We start from the raw sequence: 20,345 nt of genomic DNA, 5'->3' as shown, positions 1-20,345 counted from the left end.
AAGTTGTGCACAGCTTCTACCGTCTCCTCTGGTAAATGACGAAAACTTGCTCAATGATGTCCCGCGTCAGGCTGGCTCCCTGGGTTGTGGTTGGAACCACACACACACACTTCCTAGAGGCTCACACACCTCTGTTTTCCTTGGCCAGGTTGTCTGCCATCTCCCAGTAGTCATAGCTGTGGAGAATGCTGTTGGTGATGCTGACGTGGTTGGCTGCCATCTGGTGGATGCGCTGTGGGATGCTGACGATGGTCGAAGGGGACAGGGTGTTGGCATTGGAGAGGCTCCCCTGAGATCCCACGGAGCTGGTCGGAGAGGGGTTGGGAGACATGGGGGATGGGGTTCCAGTGCTCCTGGAAGGAGAGAGCGTAGAAAAAAACAAGAGTAGGGGGGCTGGTACCAGGTGGGGTAGAACAGCCCCCCAGGGTGCTGTAAGCAAAGTAGCACATGGCCCAGCATCATGCAGTGCCTCATTTATCACCTTTACTTTGGAGAAATGAACTTACTTTCCACTGGCTCCCCATGGAGATGGGGCTTGGGCAGCTTTAGATGAATTCTGCAGGAAAAGAAAAACGTTGACAGTGAGTACCATCTGTTTAAGTTTAAACAGCTGACGATAACGTGTTCTCAGGTGACCTTTGAGAGACGTAATGGCAGAGGCTGCAGATAAAATAAAGATTCACAGAAATTGGATCTGGGAAGTTACAATTACTAGGCTACTGGTTTCTTTTCTGGAAGCTGGTGGGGGGCAGCTGCATGGCCTGCAGGCATCCACCATGGGCTACAATGAAGAGCTCAACCCACAGGCTGGGTTTTCATGCACCAAATTCTGTGTACCAAATTAAATCATAATCCTAAGGGTCTGTTGAATCCTAAACCAGCCTAAGTTTTTTCAACTAGCTTAATTTTTCTGAAAAGGAAAAAAGGAGCAGGACCGCACCTTCCCCCTGCCACACCCACGGGGAACACCTTATATTTAAATGTAGGGCATATCTACAGAAACCACTGCCATACATTTAATGCCTGAAAATATATGAGACATCAGATTCTATTGTTTTGACTTATGAAGTTTAGAAGTATTTGTCTTAAAGGAAAGTGCTGTTGAAGTTTTCTAAAAGAACAAATTAAAATATATGTGCGTAACAGAGTATTCAAAAACTGACTTATCTGAGTATTTTGACTTAGGATGTTATGTTACATAAGCCAGTTGTTTGCATCAGGCATTGAAAAGAAGTTTTGACTTTGGCAAGGAAAGCTGCTAAATGTACAGACAGATTTCCTCTCTGAGAGTCTGATAATGCGTTCTTGGCCTAAGTCTATGGGACTATTAAAGAAAAAAATGGTCTTTAACGTTTATTTATTTTTGAGACAGAGAGAGACAGAGCAAGAATGGGGGAGGGGCAGAGAGAGAGGGAGACACAGAACCAGAAGCAGGCTCCAGGCTCTGAGCCATCAGCCCAGAGCCCGACGTGGGGCTCGAACTCACGGACTGTGAGATCGTGACCTGAGCCGAAGTCGGACGCCCAACCGACTGAGCCACCCAGGCGCCCCGGAAAAAAATGGTCTTTATGATACTGATGTGAATTTTGCCTTCCAGAGAGAAGAAAACAGCCTCAGCCTGGTACCCCAGAGACAAGGTGTTTCTTTGGTTAAAAAGGACTTTATGAAGTGGTAAGTGATTTTTAGTTTTTTAGCGGAGTTGTTACCAGAATGGTAAGAAATGGCCTTACAGGTGGAAATTCTACTATTGCCTTCATGCCTCTTCTACTCCCAGTAAGCCCTGTGACCAAAAGCATGAGTGGGAATCAAGTCCTTTATTCAGAGGCAGCTCTGTATTGATAAAACACTTTGCTTATGGACAAATTATCATTGCCACCTGAAGGTTTCATAATCTCTGAACTTAAAATATCTTTTTTTTTAATATATGAAATTTATTGTCAAATTAGTTTCCATACAACACCCAGTGCTCATCCCAAAAGGTGCCCTCCTCAATACCCATCACCCACCCTCCCCTCCCTCCCACCCCTCATCAGCCCTCAGTTTGTTCTCAGTTTTTAAGAGTCTCTTATGCTTTGGCTCTCTCCCACTCTAACCTCTTTTTTTTTTTTCCCTTCCCCTCCCCCATGGATTCCTGTTAAGTTTCTCCACATAAGATCCACATAAGAAAGAACACATATGGTATCTGTCTTTCTCTGTATGGCTTATTTCACTTAGTATAACACTCTCCAGTTCCATCCACGTTGCTACAAAGGGCCATATTTCATTCTTTCTCATTGTCACGTAGTACTCCATTGTGTATATAAACCATAATTTCTTTATCCATTCATCAGTTGATGGACATTTAGGCTCTTTCCATAATTTGGCTATTGTTGAGAGTGCTGCTATAAACATTGGGGTACAAGTGCCCCTATGCATCAGTACTCCTGTATCCCTTGGGTAAATTCCTAGAAGTGCTACTGCTGGGTCATAGGGTAGGTCTATATTTAATAAAATATCTTTTTTTAATGCTTATTTATTTTTGAAAGACACAGAGAGCATGAGCAGGGGAGGGACAGAGAGAGAGGGAGACAGAGAATCTGAAGCAGGCTGTCAGCAGAAAGCCTGATGCGGGGCTTGAGCCCACAAACCATGAGATCATGATCTGAGCCAAAGTCTGATGTTCAACCAACTGAGCCACCCAGGTGCCCTCATAGTCTCTGAACTTTATACTGTAAAGGCATTTAAATGGCCTTTAATTAAGGGTAGCCACCAATAGCCCCTGGAGGGGAAACTCTGATATTTAAGTTGTGTTCTTTATCCATTCTGTACATATTCATGGATGGCATACATAGGCTAAGAACTTCCTATATCCCTTAAAAGTTATGTTGTAATCTCTGTAGCTTACAGAGTTCAGATTCCTTTTTTATTCAAGCATTTTCTTTTCTTTTCTTTTTTTGACTGTAGTAATGTTCTTCAGTATTAGCTCTTAGATTCTGACTTTCTGGAAGTAAAGGACTAGACTTAGTGTCTGTTCTTGTCATTATGACACAGAATGGTCAATGTGTCAAAACAGTTATCTCCTTGCCTTAGCACCTGGTTACTTTACACACGTGACCAGGAAGGAGCTGGCATGCTGGTCATAGCCCACAGAACCTCCAACGTAGCCTGGTCATCTGAGAAGTGGAGGTTGGGGATTAAAGGATCTAAAATGATGGTGTGTATCTGACATGGGGTTGGTGGAGGTGGAAATGCTATAATTTCTTGTTTCTATAGACAAATGGGCAGCAAAGGGGCTGAGAAATCTCAAATGAATAACTTCATGTCCACTTCACAAGTACATCAGAGAAGGTTTTCTTTTTTTATTCTCCCAGTGAAAATGATTTCATTTCCTGAAATAGGGAAAAGTTAGCATATTTTCCAATCCTACCCTTATATTTACCCACTACCTCTGAGTTCTAACAAGCCATTTCTTATCATTTAAAGCAATGCCTTGATTAAATGTTAAATTAGCTACTGGAGAGAACTATGAGGAAGTTCTAAGTAGTTACCTCTAAGAGGAAGAAGCTCTAAAGGAACATGAGAAATTTGTTAGCTATAAAGAGGAATTTCCTAGGACACTAATATTCTTTCTCTTGAGGCCATAAAAATACTTGGACACAAGGCAGGGAGATAAATTAGATGGACTCTCAAGGCCATTCTTTGAGCCTTGAACACCATGAGTATGTCATAAAGGGGGTTAGTGTTGATATCAGAGGGTTCCTGTATTATCCCCAAAGCCATGAATTCTACCAGGCTCCTCAAAAATGTCCATGACAGAGAGACCAGTGGATACAAGCAATAATGTTGCCCATTAGCCAGATAGTACCTTGAAATAGTCGATAAGTGCTTTTGAGTACTTCACAGCATGGTCCCTTTTGAGTCGAAACATCCGCCAGTACAGGAGAGCCAGGCATCGATAACTGCAGCAGAAAGAGAGAAATGGGCCCTGAAAGCATGAGTATGTCCTTTGCAAACAAGACTTAAAAAAAAAACAAAACTCTTGTTCTAAGGCACTCAGCATTTATATCATGATTATATATATGTAATATTTTTAAACTTACATTTACGTCTGAAAAGTATCTGACCTTCCTTTAGTTCAAAAGATAGAATTCAAAACTTCAAGGAGTTATTCCATAAACATATCTACCACTATATCACAGCTTTATTGCTTCTTTGTTGGGGCCAAGGGACAGGCCATTTTCTTCTTCCACCACTAGAGGACAGTCTCTCTCCATGGGAGGAGTGAGGGAGCATTAGCACAGAGCTTTCCCAGTCACTGGGAAACTCACTGGGGGAGTTTCAGGGCAGAGCCACCTTACTTTGATTTCTCTGGTGCCCTGACTTCTGCACCTTCGGCTTTGCTGAAAGAAAAGCTCTTCCACCTGTTTGTATTCCCTTCACTTTTAAACTACTTTACTGGACTGTATAAGTAGTTCAAATTAATATATATGAATACTTTATAAACAGCAAAAACTCAAGGCTGAGAGTATCATTATTTTATTATTTTACATTTATTATTTACATATTAGTATTCTATCTTCTATAATATTAGGTATTAATCATCATTAATGTGTTAATCCTAATAATGGAACTTTACGTTTGAAAACAACAAAGAAAGCATTTACTGAGACATACCCTCTGCTTTTCCCTGGTGCTTTTCCCTCAATTATTTGCTAACTCAGTTCTGGTGCTGACATGCTAGAATGCCAATGTACCAACTACAACTTGCTAGTGTCTTCTGAGCACAAAAAATTGCAGATGGCGTGACAATGCAAAACTACCTGAGACCCTCTCTTTCTGAATGTTGCTGTTATTTTTTTTGAGACTTGATTCTCTGACTTGCAGATCAGGTTCTAGAGTAGAATATGAACCACTGGAGAGCAAAAAATGTTGGATCCCTATATAGGAGGAACCAAGGCAGGTGTCCTATGATTTGGGAGAATGAGGTGAGGTGTTCCAAGGAGATATAATGGGGAAAATTGTTATTATTATATTCACATAGTCATTACCATTGTAATCACTACAGATACAGAAAAAAAAATCTATTACATGCTGGTGAACAGTTTAAAAGAAATGCTTCTGTTATTACAGTGTAATAAGCTGTTTCTCTGATGTGTTGAGAACTTCAGGGCACCATCTTGTTTTAGTCATAATAATCCTACATGTAAACGAACAAATGGATTATTTTGATTGTGTCTAAAGTGTCAAACACAAGAGAAATTACATTTGGCACAACTCACATTCAAATTATTAAAACACAGACCTACCTGATTTTAAAGTTGTGCATGCACTCACATACATACAAATACACAGAAAAAATTATCCTTGTGTAATGGACCTGTTGACTCTCAATCACTGTGAATTCACATCATGCTTGGTAGGCCAGCAAGAAATTGTGTGGGCTCACCCCAGCCACCATCAGAACTGCATTTGTTTTTGCATGATAGAAGGTAGTAGAAAAATGTATACATTTCAGCAGTTGGTTTGCCAATGAAGGTATACGTGGCTGTGGAGGCTATTTTAAGTTGATATCATGCACTTACCATAATGCAGCCAGTTGTTTGTCTTCTGGTGTGGCATTAGGGCCTGAATGGGTTTTTAGTCTCATAGCATACCTAGGGGAAAGAAAGAAATGAAAAACCAAAGGAAAAAAAAAAGCTTTCTTGTTAACAACAGAACATCTTCTATGATGGAGGTTCCCTTTGCCCCAAAACTTAGTTTTTCATAGCACTTGCTATTAATTCTTAAAAGCTAGCTAATGCTGCCCCATTTTCCCTAAGCATAACACTACTGTGATGACTAGAACAAAATGACTTTAATGATTGTCCAGCTACTTTCTCCCCCTTAACAATACAAGTTCAAATGCTACCGGTGGTTGAAAGTGAGGCCAGTTCAAATATTATCTATGAATATAGTGACACATCCATTTTTATAAAATTTTGACTTATGGCTGAGTGGCTGACAAGATTGAGTGAAGTTCAATCCTTCCAAACCAACCTTCAGAAAAATGTTCACTCCTTGTACTCAGATGAATGCTTGGATTCACCCCTTTTTCATTGTTATGGAACTCTTACTTTGATGGCTGTGTAAGTGTCCTAAAAAAGGTGGCTCTTTTGAACTTTACTTACTCCCATTTATTTCTCTAATCAAGGGGACAAATGGCCATTTCACTCTCCGAATAATATACCAAGTTACTTACAGACTCTTTGAGAGAGCGAACACATAGCTGAAATGGTCAGAGTCCTGGGTTCAAATCCTGGTTCAGCCTCTTATTAGTTGTGAGAGCTCAAATGAATGTCATTAAGCCTCGATTTCCTTATTGATAAAATATGATGAACACTGCTGATTACACAGTCTTGTTACAAGGATAGTATTTGTAGGTCATTGTAAATTGCTCAAGATATGATGCTGTTATTATACTAGGTCTACAACATGCAGATTTGCAGTGCCTCTGAATAGATCTCTGCAGTTTTCCTAGTGGTTGTTCTGGGTATTTACAATATACGTGAGTTATCACAATTCATGGGTATTAACATGTTCCACTTTGAGTGGAGCATGAAAACCTTATTTCCATTTATGTCCCTTTACTCACTTTTAAATAACATTGTCTTGAGTATCAGATGGTGGTACAGTTTTTTTAACCACTGAGTATGATTTATAAAACTCAGGAAGAGGATAGTTTATTGCATGTGATCACATTTCTGTTCTTCCACTGTTCTTCATTCCTTCCTGACACTCCAATATTCCTTCATTTGTCATCTCCTTTAGTTTGAGGAACTTCCTTTAGCCCATCTTTATAGGTCAGAAACAAATACTTTTAGTTTTTCATATCTGAGAATATTTTTATTTCCTAGTCATTCCTGTATAATGAAGTTTCCCTGCATCTAAAATTCATTTTGATGGGTTTTTTTCTTTTACTAATTGAAAAATGTCATGCCACTCCCTTTTGGCCTCCATGGTTTCAGATGAGAAGTCTGCTGTCATACAAACTGTTGCTCCCCTACATTTCTCTCTGATTGTCTTCAGGATTTTTTTCCTTTGTCTTTAGTTTTCAGAAACGTAGTTATGATGTGTCTTGGCATGCATTTATTTTGGTTTATCCTACTTGGGTTTTTCTCAGCTTCTTGTACCTGTAGGTTTATATCTTTTGCCAAATTTGGCAAATTTCAGCCATTGCTTCTTCAAATACTCTTTTAATCCCACTCTCTTCCTCTCCCGAGACTCCAATGAGACACATGTTGGATCTTCTGTCATTGTGCTTGAGGCTTTATACATTTTTTTCAGTCTATTTCTTTTTGTTGCTTAGGTTGGGTAAAGTCTATTTTCTGTTCTCAAGTTCACTGATTCTATCCTCTGTTGTCTTGCTGGGGAAGGTCTTCAAAAAAATGTGACTGCCAGTTGACCTGTGAGCTGGACCTGGATGATCAGAGCTTCATCTCCTCCCTTGTCCTTGAAATGTGGGTTCTATTTGCCTTTTCTGTTCCCAGAGGCTGCTCCAAGGACACAACCTTGAGACAGCGTGTGGTGTTAAGAACTCCTTCACAGTATACTTGAGTGAACTCATTAAGGCCTCCATATAAACTTTAAGAATTGGTGGGCAAGTATGGGAATCCATTAATTTTATGGCCACTCAAGACAAGTCTTATATGTAAGTTCTCTTTGCTTATTAAACCTGCCACCTACCAACCTGGAGTGGCCTGCCTCTTCCACAGTGTCTTCTTGGCCCCCATGTACAGGGCCTGGTTTCAGATTATACCTGGGAATCTCCTGAGAGGGTTACGAACCAGCATATCTCCATGCTACTACTGAGCCCATCCAGTAAGATCTTTGTTTCTATTTTTCATTTCTATAATTTACATTTGGTTCTTTTTATTTTTTTAATGTTTATTTCTGAGACAGAGAGAGACAGAGCATGAGTGGGGGAGGGGCAGAGAGAGAGGGAGACACAGAATCCAAAGCAGGTTCCAGGCTCCGAGCTGTCAGCACAGAGTTTGACGCGGGTCTTGAACTCACAAACCATGAGATCATGACCTGAGCTGAAGTTGGTTGCTCAACCACCTGAGCCACCCAGGCGCCCCTGGTTCTTTTTTTTAAAGAAAATTTATACTTCTTTGCTGAGATGTTCTATTTTTTTTTTTTTTTGTTCTTTTAAGAGAATTTATCACCATTTGTTGATCGAAGTATTTTTATGATGGCTGCTTTAAAATCCCTGTCAGATAATTCCAACATCTGATTTACCTTGGTGATTGGTGTCAAATAATTGTGTTTTTTCATTCCAGTTGTGATTTTCTGGTTTCTTGGTATGATGAGTGAGTTTCTATTGAACCTTGGGCATTTGGTTATTATGTTAGGAGACCCAGGGTTCTATTTAAATCTTTTATTTTAAAAGGAAGTCACCCTGTTTAGGTTTAGCAGGCAGGTCCTGGCCTACTTCCGGGCTGTAGTTCCAATTACAATCTAATTTTCAGAGCTTTTGTGGCACCATTTTGATTCGTGGTGCAGGGGTCCACTTGCCAGTGTCCCCAGTCACTTGGTATCCCTTGGGGAGAAAGGAATTCTTCTGTCTATAGGGACAAAGAATGTAGCCTGAGCTCGACAGTTGTGGTGAGATCCTCCCTTGCCAGGGCTCCCAGCCCCCACTGGCTCTCAGTGGGGGAGAAGAGTCTCAAGCCTGGTGGGCAACATGCAGATATAAGTAATAAATTAATGTTATTTTCTAACTCAGATAAGAAAACTTTCTTTTGTCTTAGTTTTCTGACTAGTTCAAGGGATTCTACTCAGTCTGAATTATCTAGAAAATAGATTTTGTTCTCCATCATGCAATGATACTTATATCAGTGAACACACTAGAGTCCTAACTCTGGTGCAGGGCAGGTGTAGCACATCAGCACCTCCAGATGTATTTGACTGCCCTCAGGCTTTCATTGTTGTTTGGGATTGTTTTTTAAAATCTGAATGCCTTAAAGGGGGCCGTGCACACTGGCGTTCACCATAGGCCCTGTGACTGGTTTATTTATTTATTCCTCAAGTATTTATTGAACACATACTACGTTCAGGAACTGTTCCAAGGATTAGGGATACATCAGTAAACAAATCAGACTCCTCCCAAATTCCCTGGTTCAAAGCACTCACATTCTAGGACACCTTACTATTTTGTGCCTATCTACTTTCACCATGTTCTTCCCTGACTGCTTGTGGGTATCTGAGTCTGTGCCTTATTCTGAGGAAGGAATGTGACGATCTAGGATCTCATACAGTAATTTTACTATGGTGATTTCTTTTTTTCACTGACAAAAATAGCATACATATCATGTAAATAGTATGAAGGAATCACCAATACACTGACGTAGTAGAAATATTTTAATAAGAAAAATGACTGGACAGTATTGACTTTTAAAATGGGGGATGGTGCTCACATTCAGGTTTAAGACCAAACAACATCAGCACCCTCTGAGACAGCATATCACAGGGTGGCTTTCCCTTCCTAAAATCCCTCCCGCCCCGAATCTTCTTTCCTCTCATTAAATACTCCTGAATCATCTACTGATGGAGTTAAGATTTAGACTATACTAACCTGAATCAGGTTAAAAAAAAAAAAGCAGCATTGAGGTGAAATTAGTTCAAAATCTGCCACTTCTCAGCTGGGTGAAGTAGGCATGTCACATCTCACTTGGACTCAGCTTCCTTTCTGAAGTAATCAGGGGTTATAGGAGCTTTCCTGCTCACTCACAAGAGAGCAAGGGAGGCAGGGTGTGTAAAAGAGCCTTGCAAAATCTTATGTTGTTCTTTGTGAGGATGCACCTTGGTTCTTGGTAGCTGATAGTGCAGCTGGAATTCTTTTCTCTGTATTCATAGTACTGACATACATTCCTCACCCCTTCCACTCCCCCAGCAAGACGTGGTGCTTACCTGATGAGCTCTACTGTTTCCGAATACATTGTATAGGGAGATTTGGATTCCATTGGGCCTTGTTCCATTGCATTTCCACACTCAATAAATGACAAAGCTGCTTCAGCATAATTCAAAGCCTTTCCAAACTTTTCCACCTGATTAACAGAGTTAATACAGTGTCTTCCTTAAGTATAGTTTTTAAAATGGCATTGTCACATAGTCAATATGCTTTATTTGAGAAACCTGACTTCTGAGTTCCAAAATCCTGTGAATGGAGCCGAGAGAAGAAAGAAATAGGATGCTTCCTTCTCTAGTTACTTTTGCAAATTGCTACTGGTTTAGGGTAAGTGGGTGAACGGTTATATACAGAATTGTACCAGATCCATACAACAGCTGCCAATCAGAATTGCTCAGAACTGCATGGTTGTTCTAATTTCTGTTTCCTTCTTTCTAACCCCTAATTGCTTGGCAACCTCACTCCTTGTCCCTCTATGCTATGCCAAATAAAAAATTATTTGGGATGATTACCTCAAGTTGTCTAAATTTATTTAGTTTCTCTCCACATCGGTGAGGATAACCAGGAATCAGCTTCATATTATCAGGTTCTCATAAATCTGAACTTACACATCAAGTTCCTGGTTCCATATACATGTATTGTGTATATTCCATATACATGTATCACTTTCAGTGATAATTACATATTCTAAGTTTGGATTGCATACTCTTCCAAGCTTTCACATATTTATTCATCAATCAGAACAGAATTACACAAATTACTAATCTAAGTCTTGCCTCTGAAACCAATTCTCATTAGTAACGGATACCTTAGAAAACAGCAATGTAGAGCAACACTCCCTCTTTGGCAAATAAAGTTTTCAAATAGCTTATAATCCTAATAGGCTATAGAGAAATATTTCTTGGCAATGCTTTCAAATTAAGGAAGTCATTTCATTCAACAAGTGTTTTCTACAGCACTCGATTCTGTGCAGTGTGTACTTGATACACAAAAGCTTCTTTCAGGAACACAGAATACATCTGGAGAGAGAAAACATGCACCCACAAGATAGTTCAAAGTGCAAGGCAGTCTGTGATTAACTAACAAAATGCAAAGCAGAGAGTACAATGCAAAGAGATGATAGGAAGGGAGCAAGTCATGGGGCTGCAGAAAGGCTGGGGAGGCTCAGGGAAGAGACCTGAAAATGGCCATAGGAAGGAATAGTATGATTTGGCTGGATTTGTGGAGGAAGTGGAGGTGTGAGTATGTGTGAGTGTGTGTGTGTGTGTGAGTGTGTGTGTGTGTGTGTGTGGCTCTGCTGCTGAAAAGGCCCAGTGGCTGGCATGAGTGAGGTGTGCTCAGAGGCTGGGATGGCACCAGTGTGGCTTGGAGCAGAATGTCGAAAGGAAAGGTCAGGTGGGATAACACGACATGGAATGAACACTGCTGGTAAACACTGCATGATTCAGGCAGAGAATTTCATTCCGCTTTAAAATTCTGTGCTCTTCTCCAAGGGCGATCATGCATCAGCTTCTTCAGGTGATCAGAACTCTCCACTAGACCGTGGGGTTGTGAGGACAAGAACTGTACCTCCCACTTCTCTTGTCTACTTTCTGATAACTCTGCCTATTTTCCTTGCACATCAGTGTACCTAGACAGTGATCTTCTGACAAATAAATGTTTGGCAACATCAACGACACTGGGGAGGGGTACATTTATGATGTAAGCACCTTCAGCACTGGAATAATACCTTGAAGGTCATCTGAAATGTCTTATTCATCTCTAGCACCCTAATCTGTTGGGAATGCTGGAGGGGAACAGAACTGGAATTACTGGGTAGGAAGGAGTCTCTTTGGATGAGACCTAAGATGGACCAACCATGTGATCTCTTTCAGAAAAACCCAGAGGTTTTCTATTTCTTGTCTGGAAGATTCACACTTTCCAAAACAGGAGATTATCCAAGTAAGAAAAGTTATTTTTTGGAAGACATCAAATCATGGTGACTTTAGGGTCTTATGTGCAGTATAATGGTTTCTGTGTTGTACAGTTTCAGAGGAAGTATTAATTTTGGCAGATACACAGGCAGAACATGAGTCCTCTTGAAAAGGGATTTGATCCTGGGACCAAGCCAAGGGCTGGCCAGGCTAACAAGAGAGAAAAATGCAAACCAAGATTTTTTTTTTCTTAAAGGAAAAAAAATACTACCACCCACTGACTCCATTGCCTCTAGTTACTATTCAAACCTTAGAACTAAATTGAAATATTCATTTATCCGGGACTTTCTCCCAGTCAGACATTATTGGTTGAAGTCATAATTTATTGGGCTATGAGCACTTGATTATATAAACATTTCTCCATTTAACAGACCCAGCCATCCTTGTAATAGATTTTATAATTACCCCAGCTATATTGCCCCAGTGATGAAGCTGCAGTACAAACATAATTTGGAAGAACATATCTGGAAAGAAAAGGGTCTTACCATTGCATCTGCTTTATGCTTCATCCGTTTAGCTTCCTGCATAAAATAATCTGCACTGCGTGGCCTACAGGAAAGAATATTAAATGTCATTATTGTGTAAGTGCGAGATCTTTGGAAAACATTCTTCTCTTTTTGCTCAAACTTGAATCACAATTTTAAAAGTCTGTTTAATATGGAATCAAGCATTTTTGCATTCCCAAATTACTTCCTGTATGTAAAATATCACAATTATTTTTCTCTTAAATTAACTATTCAAAACACATTCAATATGTGCAGTCTACATTTACAGTGGTTTTAACATGGTTCCCCAATGTCTAATTTGTGAATCAGATTTCTTATTGCATGGTTAAGAAAACAAGTAAAAAATCTTATTTTACATGATATTTGTATAAAACAATCCCTTTTTAATTTAAAGATCATAAATACACCTCATAATACTTGCACAGATACGTTTGGGTGAGTATATTTATGTATTCTTATGAAGGTAAGTTGTCATTTATATGCATAAATGGCACCTACAGTTGTATGTATCTATATCTAATTATTTTAAGGCCTCACAGTGAAACACGAAAAGAGGTAATACTGTATGATTATATTCCAGTTGTAATGAAGTTAATTGTAAAATGATGTCTACCTTGTAACAATGCAAACGTGGCATGTATTCTCTAGAGTTCTGATTAGCTAGCTGGTAAACATTAACAGCAGACATGTGCATTATTAAAGCAATAACCCTGGCCAGCACTAACTCTGCTGGGAGATGAAGGTAATTAATACAGAGACTGATCTGAGTGTGTGTAATGACCCCAAGTTACATGAAGCTACTTATCAGACAGTACCTTTAAATGCTTGGTCTGATAGATTTTTAAAAATCTACATACTCTAGGTGCCATCAGCATAAACTTTTTTATATTATGGGTCTTTATATAATCAATAAATTTGACTTGCTCATGAATATCCAATATAAGCCAGGACTCCCTGAATGAGAGTAAGACATAAGTAGTGATATTAATCATGGACTGACTCATCTATCGTTATATGCTTATTCTGAACCCTCTTCTTTGAGATTCTAATGGGTCTTTTTCCTTACCGCATTATTAGGTGGTTAAAGCATCCTTTTATCCAAAGAGGTCAAAATGCTTAGAAAAACCATGCATACCGTGACAATGACATTGCAATCCCAAAGTTGTATCTTCATTTTAATGGTTTTAATCAATCAAACCATTATCATAATGAATAATAATAATTGTTATTATTTTTTATAATAATTAGTCTCAAGTACAAATCACAGAGGCCAAAAAGGACTTTCGTTTGGTCTTTTATTCCCCTGTAAAATATTGTCATTCTTGTGATAATGTGCTGGGAATATTTAACATTTCCAACAAAGAAATGAGGAACAGAGCTGCAGAATTCCCTTAATGTGTACAATTAAGTTCCCTGTCTTTGGCTCATCAGCCCTCTATCATTCTTGCCACTCAGGCCTGAAACCTTCTATTCATCTTGGTGGGTCTTTGTGGCAGGTGGGGCCTGAGGTTTCCTTCATAGGAAGGCCATGCTTCTCCTACTGGCTCTACTTTCTCCAGTCCATCTCCTAGAAGTTCACACTTTTTCCATTTGAATGGGTTTTCACCTTTACATGGTGGTTTTCCCTTCTTTGTCCACACACTGACCTTTGAATGCACACTGAATACCGGTCTTGAATTCCAGTTCTGGTAATTTACATTATTTTGTTGTTGCTATCTTTGTTTTTTTAATGAACTTTATTTTTCAGAGCAATTTTAGGTTCACAGCAAAACTGAATGGAAAGTATAGAGAATTTAGAGAGTTGTCATATACCTCCTGCCCCTCTCCCATCAGCCTCCCTTACCTACCTTAACAGGTCTGACCAGAGTTGTGGGACATTTGTTACAATCAATGCACCTACACTGACCCGTCATTATCACCCAAAGTGCATAGTTTACATTAGGGTTCATTCTTGGTTTCGTATATCCTGTGGGTTTTAACAAATGTATAATGACATTTATCCACCATTATCATAGTATCATAGAGAATCGTTGCACTGCCCTAAAAATCCTCTGCATTATTGTTTGTCCTTTTGTGGAATGCCTCAGTGTAGAAGAGCAGACCCTACCTCTAGCTCAGACCCAGACCTGACACCTGAGCTTCAGATGAGTTCCCAGAGCCTATCCACTCAAGAGAGGAGTTCTGGGGTCTTTATCGATTTCTCTTCCCTCTTATCAGATGCCATGAGTGCATCCTAAACATCCTTCCTTTTCTCAGTGACCACATCCACTACCCAGGCCTAGGCTTCATCACCTCTCTTGGCCTCTTGTTTCACTCCCCTCTGATCTATCCTGAGCTTTAACCTTTGACCAGTGTTTGTAAAACATGGCTTTCGTTAAATCACCATACTACTTCCAGACCTAAAGTCAATCTCCAGATCCTCTGGGATCAAGTCTCAGTTCAGGCCCCCACTGATCTTGGTAACCCCACAACTGTAGCCATGGCGAGGGGTGGTCTCCTTGCTGTGTTGCTCACATGCCATCTCTGTCTTAGGGCTTCTCTACTCATCCTTTTCCTCTCACTTAGAATATTCTGCTCTCTGAGTGCACATTCACTGAGTGCCTTCTATGAGCCAAATGTTACCTCTTCCTCAAATTCTTGTACCATAAGACCTTCTTGGTAACTCTGGTCCATGCTCATCTGGGTCTTTCCTAGATACCACTTCTTACTTACACTACATGTCTAGGCATTTAATTACCTTTGGAGGGGTATGGCTACAGTTATTGCATGTGGGCAGCTCTGCAGCTGGTGCATTTTCAGCAGGGACTGTGCTGGGACATCTTTGATCTTCCCCACCCTATAGTCTTAGGCTTCTACATGGTAGAAGGTACATGAATCCTCTTTGAATAGAATTGAATTCATTTTGAGCTTAGAGGAGAGTGGTGGCTTCTGATGGGGTGCAGCATCGCAGCCAATGAGCCAGAGAACGTCTCCATGGCAACTTGAAATTCTCCACATCATTATCTGCTCCACACTCTAGTATATGAGTTTGGTCAATTTTTTCTTGCCCGGTTTTGTAGACCTTGTCACCAACAGATCATCATTTCAAATGCATTCTGCTTTCATGAAAGGATTCTCCTGGCAATAAGCTATGGCATCTTAGTTTTTACTAACCTTCAAAGTTGCCCTTAAGGATGGTGGTGCCTCCTGATTCCTAATATATGTTCCTTAATCAACACTGTTTTCATCTGAAGCATATGAATGTATTTTTAAATCTGATATGGAGGCTGGGTCACAAACTCTCACAATAGTGTACGCGGGTAAGTAACACATCTAATTTTCTGACTGTATCACGCAGCTGACACTAAGCTGAGATGCTGAAAAAAATGTACCATCCAGAGGCCATTTACAAACACATTAGTCACAATTCTCATCCTCGCATATAATGGAGGGCTCACTACACTGAGTCACTGAAGATTGCCTGATGATTGGCTCATTTTCTTCTTTCAGGTGATTTCTAGTGCCACGTTCCTAGATTAGAACATTATAAAGGCAGTGGGGCTAATGGGACACCACTGGAGACTGTCCAGCAGGGCGGTGGATGCATGCTATGATGAAGGCATCACTCTGACAGCAATGTCCCAGTCAGCAGGAAAGTAAAATTGTCGCCATTGTGGCAGTTACAGACTACAACTTGGCCAAGGTGCTACAATAAAATCTAATTATCTCAGTGTTCCAACAGATTTGTGATCTAATCTTTGGTGTTTTTTTGTTTTTGTTTTTGTTTTTTTTTACATGAAAAGCCTAGAGTTTTCGTTTTTCATTTAGTAACAGCATTCTTCATATTGTTCTTTCAAAGTGATGGTATCTTACGATGACACATGAACCAACCTATAAAAGTTCAATTAAACATCATACGTGTAACTAATTATGTATCTTGGGCTCTTCAGAAATGGGGCTTGCAAGTGATCTTTTTAAAAGCCAAGCCTTGGCCATGTGTATCTTTGTTGTAAGAGCTCTTTGCAACAAAAACAATCTGAACACTTGATCCAAATAGAACGTTTTTTTTTTCTTTTCCTCACCCTCCCACTATCGCCCCTATAAACATGCAACCTCAGTTCTGAGGCAGCAACAGGATTTGAGCTACCCTGATATTTCTTCTGGCAGAGGAGTATTAAAGCAACCTTGCTTTTTGTTCTGTTCTGTGGCTGAGATGGAGTTGAATGGTCTCCCATGGAGAGGCTGGCAGCCTTCTTTCTGTAATTCCTACCTCTGTGAAATGCACCCCCCCACCCCCCTCAGCAGAGCCTCCTGTTTTGTGAAAACTGGCAGGGATGGGAGCTCAATGTGTTTGAACAAACAGGTTCCTTGGCACAGGAGAAATCTGGATAATTTCCTTAGGGAAGATGAAGTCCAAATGAGACAAATAGGCAACTGCATACCAAATGAATTCATCATCCGATATCCTGTCAGCTTGTCATCTGATAAGCCCCATGGGCGTTACTGTGTCCCCAGCTTTGAAGTACTTTCTTCACAAAGAAGGACATGTAAGAAGTTAAGTACAGGCATCCCCCTGCTTTCTGAAAGTTCACTTTTACGAAAGACCTAGATTAGAAATGGTTTTCACTAACCTGAAGAGGATTTTCACTTTTCTGAAAAAAGCCTTAACTGTACTAATGTAGGTCTTTCTTTAAGTGAAGTAATGCCAAGCGAACTCTCAGAAAACTGGGGATACTCTTTGCTTTACACCATTCTGACTTACAAATGGTTTCATAGGAATGCTCTACTTTAGAGAGCAGGGGAGCCTGTAATTCTTTATAATCTACTAAAGTGAACACTACTGATGAGGGCACTTGAGGGTCAGCGTCTCTGGTGTGCCAGTGTTGGCTTTATGAGTGCTTCTTGAAGGAAGCAGGTAGACTGAATTTAAGCAGCAAAGATTCAAATGCAGTTTTTGTTTCCATGAACTTGAAGCTGGCTGGGACCCCAGAGTCTCTAGAACCTGGCTTCTCAGAAGCACAGGTGATCATGCATCGTGTCTTGTACACACCATAGGCTCTTGCACACGACTGTGTTCTCTCTCGGTAACACACAGAAAACAGTGTGAGTTTTCCAAGATGCAGACTAAATGTGGCAGGTTTTTGTCATTCAATCAAAAGCAACTTTCTATTGAAATGGAAACTCATCAGCTTGATTGTTGTTCTTCTCTGGGTTGACATTTAAAATAAAATAATTTTACAAAACCCTTAAAATGATCAGAGAATGAAGATTTTAGTCAGGGAGATCTGAAAGATCTTATCGCCTCTACGTCCCCATCCCAAGCCTAGTCTTTTTCTTTCTCTTTCACTCTTGATTTCAGTTAAGAAAAAAATAAAAACTTGGCTGAGAGGGATCTCATAAAGGAGAAAATTCCATACAGAAGAACAGGAAGGCGTACTACTGGCTTACCGGGAAAGGTGGGGAAGGGGAGCCCCTCAGGAAAGGAGCAATGGCCACAGCAAGCCCCCCATGGGAGTGCCTCGCCTCGTTGTACCATCACCTACTCAAGGATTTCAGTTGATGTCCTTTGACTAAATCATGCCACAAGAGATCTGACCTTTTACATACTAGACTCTTCCCATCCTCTATAAAATTAAATCCTTTTAGCTAGGAGATTGCTGAGCATAATTACATCACAAATGCCAAATCCTTTTCCCTTCCCTGCCAGTCACATTTCACACGCCATGGCCTTCAGCACGCGAGGCTGAGGGAGTCTCTTCTCAATGTTGGGAGAGTTAAGTAGCTGGGCTCCAGTTACTGGTGCCACGGGGACAGATGGAATGTTTGGTGGTTTTGCTGAATGTGATGATCGTGACTGACTCTTCCTTGTGAAATATGGGCAGAAGACAGTACATCCTTCTGGGAGCAGCAGGCAATTCTGGCACTAGGGATTCTCTGGCTTCCCAACACAGCAATATGGCTGGTGGGAAAGGAGACTTGATTTCCCAGCCAAGCGTTTCACCACTTAGCTTTGCTCAGGACTTCTGTACCGAGGCCTTCATGACACAGTTGTTCTCTCTCGATTTTCCAGGGCCAAGAACTCCCCTGTCACTAATTATGACACAAAGTAATTTACAGCTCGTGGCTTCACACTAATAAGATCAGTTTCTGGGCTTTGAGTTGAATCTAGTGTTGTCACTCATTGACATAAATTCTTACAGATTTTTTTTTTTAAACAAAAGTTTGGCAATCACACCGGTGTCACCTTAAAACCGGGGCTGTCAAGTAGTGGATGTCGAGTGTGGCTAAATGTCAGGGAGGAGGTGCCATCACATTGCCACCAGTCTGAGCCTGCAAATTACGCAGAACCAGCTGACCTGGATCACATTTAAAAAATAAGTGTTATTTTGTTCAGTTCCATCTGCATTCTGAAGACACAAACTGGTGCCTAGTTAATTGGTAAGTAACATAGGAAAAGGGGCTTAGGAACCCATGAATTTCAATTTACCTGCATGTAGACTCCTTATATTCATGGTGAAAAAACTGCAGGCATTACTCTCCTAGCGCTGTTATTCTAATTCAGCTGTGTTCATTCAACACTTGTTATTAAGCGCCCACTGAATTCAGCTGTTGTCTGCATTGCATGTTTATTCAACCATTAACGAGTATTTATAATACGAAAGGATGAGTTTACTTTTTTTTTTCTAAAAGCTACATGATGCAGCTTTAAAAAGTAAATGACAGTATGGCATCTGTTCCTTTTTGGATCACTATAACTGGATTTCCATCAACTCTGAATTGCTCCTGGGCTATTTCTCCAGGTCTTTCTTTTTTTTCTACTGGTAGCCTCTCTGGTTGTTTCACTGCTCGTTGACACCTTCAGTGGGGAAAAGTCAAGGAAAGTGACAGGAGCCAGGTCCTCGTCTGTTAGCAACCCTGCTGGTGGGGAAGCTGGTGAAGAACAGAGAGGAGCAGGAGGCTGAAGTTTTGTGGTCCCAAGGCACCTTCCCAGGGAAGCCACCCATGTGCCTCCCTCTCCCCTGAATTAATACCTGAGGATTCATGAATTGCATATCTTAGCTTCTGCCAATGTACCTGGCACTTAGTGCTCAGCACATACCAACTGGACCTGGGAGACATTTTATACAAGTTTAGGTGACTTCCTAGCGCAGCGATTTCTTAAGGGACAGTGATCTGTATTGTTTCAAGGAAAAGACAATGCCTAGTTTTGTTTTTCAAGCTTCAAGGGTCTTCCGGAGACTTTCTTAGTTCAGTGGTTGAGTGGCTGTTTGAGTTGCATGTTTATTTTACTGTTACGGATCTCAAATCAACTGGGACACATGGCAACTGGAACATGACATCTATCTCTCCGTATGACGGATACGTACAAGTGCCTTTTTATTCTATTATATCTATATCCATAAAAGAGAAACAGTTTTATTGTAGCTGTCAGCCAGAAAAATTATACATATTGCTAATGGGAGGAACGAATGATAACAGCTTCTTTGTTGACACAGATCGTGAAAAAATTATATTAGCAATAGTGCCGGCAGATTGAGAAACATTTCCTCTTGTAAACAGTCCAAGAAACTGCAGATCGAAGTACGGCCATTTAGTTGTTGCTATTTTTGACTTAGCGTTTTGGTCCATACATTGGATAATTCCTTATATTTAAATTTTCTATATGTATGTTTATTATGATTGTATTAATACACATAATACCATGGTATGTGTGTTTAAATACCATGCCCCTTAACATCAGCTGTTGGAAATGTTGGATGTTTTAAGCACCTTAGTGTCTAACGCACGTTGTGTTTGATCATGTTGTTAGATTATGACTTCTGAGTGCAAACTGCCACGTTGTCATCAGACACAATTTTAATCTCCCATTTTTACAAATGGTTAGAGTTTACGTGAACAAGTAAGACTACCAAACACTAATTATATATGCAGTTGACCAAGGGACTGTCCTCCCACTACATG

General features: G+C 40.3%; 1 protein-coding gene across 3 annotated transcripts in view; it reads right to left on the bottom strand.

The window, feature by feature from the left end:
- AFF3 (AF4/FMR2 family member 3) overlaps positions 1-20,345 on the bottom strand; it is a 567,801-nt gene that overhangs the window by 7,336 nt on the left and 540,120 nt on the right. For all 3 annotated transcript variants that reach the window (XM_042931993.1, XM_042931995.1, XM_042931994.1), the window contains exons 17-22: positions 12,384-12,447; positions 9,928-10,064; positions 5,562-5,633; positions 3,845-3,938; positions 507-556; positions 130-353 (exon numbers count right to left, since the gene is read on the bottom strand). In XM_042931993.1, the coding sequence (XP_042787927.1) occupies positions 130-353; positions 507-556; positions 3,845-3,938; positions 5,562-5,633; positions 9,928-10,064; positions 12,384-12,447 (641 nt within the window). The remainder of the gene's footprint in view (positions 1-129; positions 354-506; positions 557-3,844; positions 3,939-5,561; positions 5,634-9,927; positions 10,065-12,383; positions 12,448-20,345) is intronic.

Source organism: Panthera leo, chromosome A3 (assembly GCF_018350215.1).
Source record: "Panthera leo isolate Ple1 chromosome A3, P.leo_Ple1_pat1.1, whole genome shotgun sequence".
In the NCBI taxonomy this organism is placed as follows: Eukaryota; Metazoa; Chordata; class Mammalia; order Carnivora; family Felidae; genus Panthera; species Panthera leo.
This window is presented reverse-complemented; position numbering and strand designations above follow the sequence as displayed.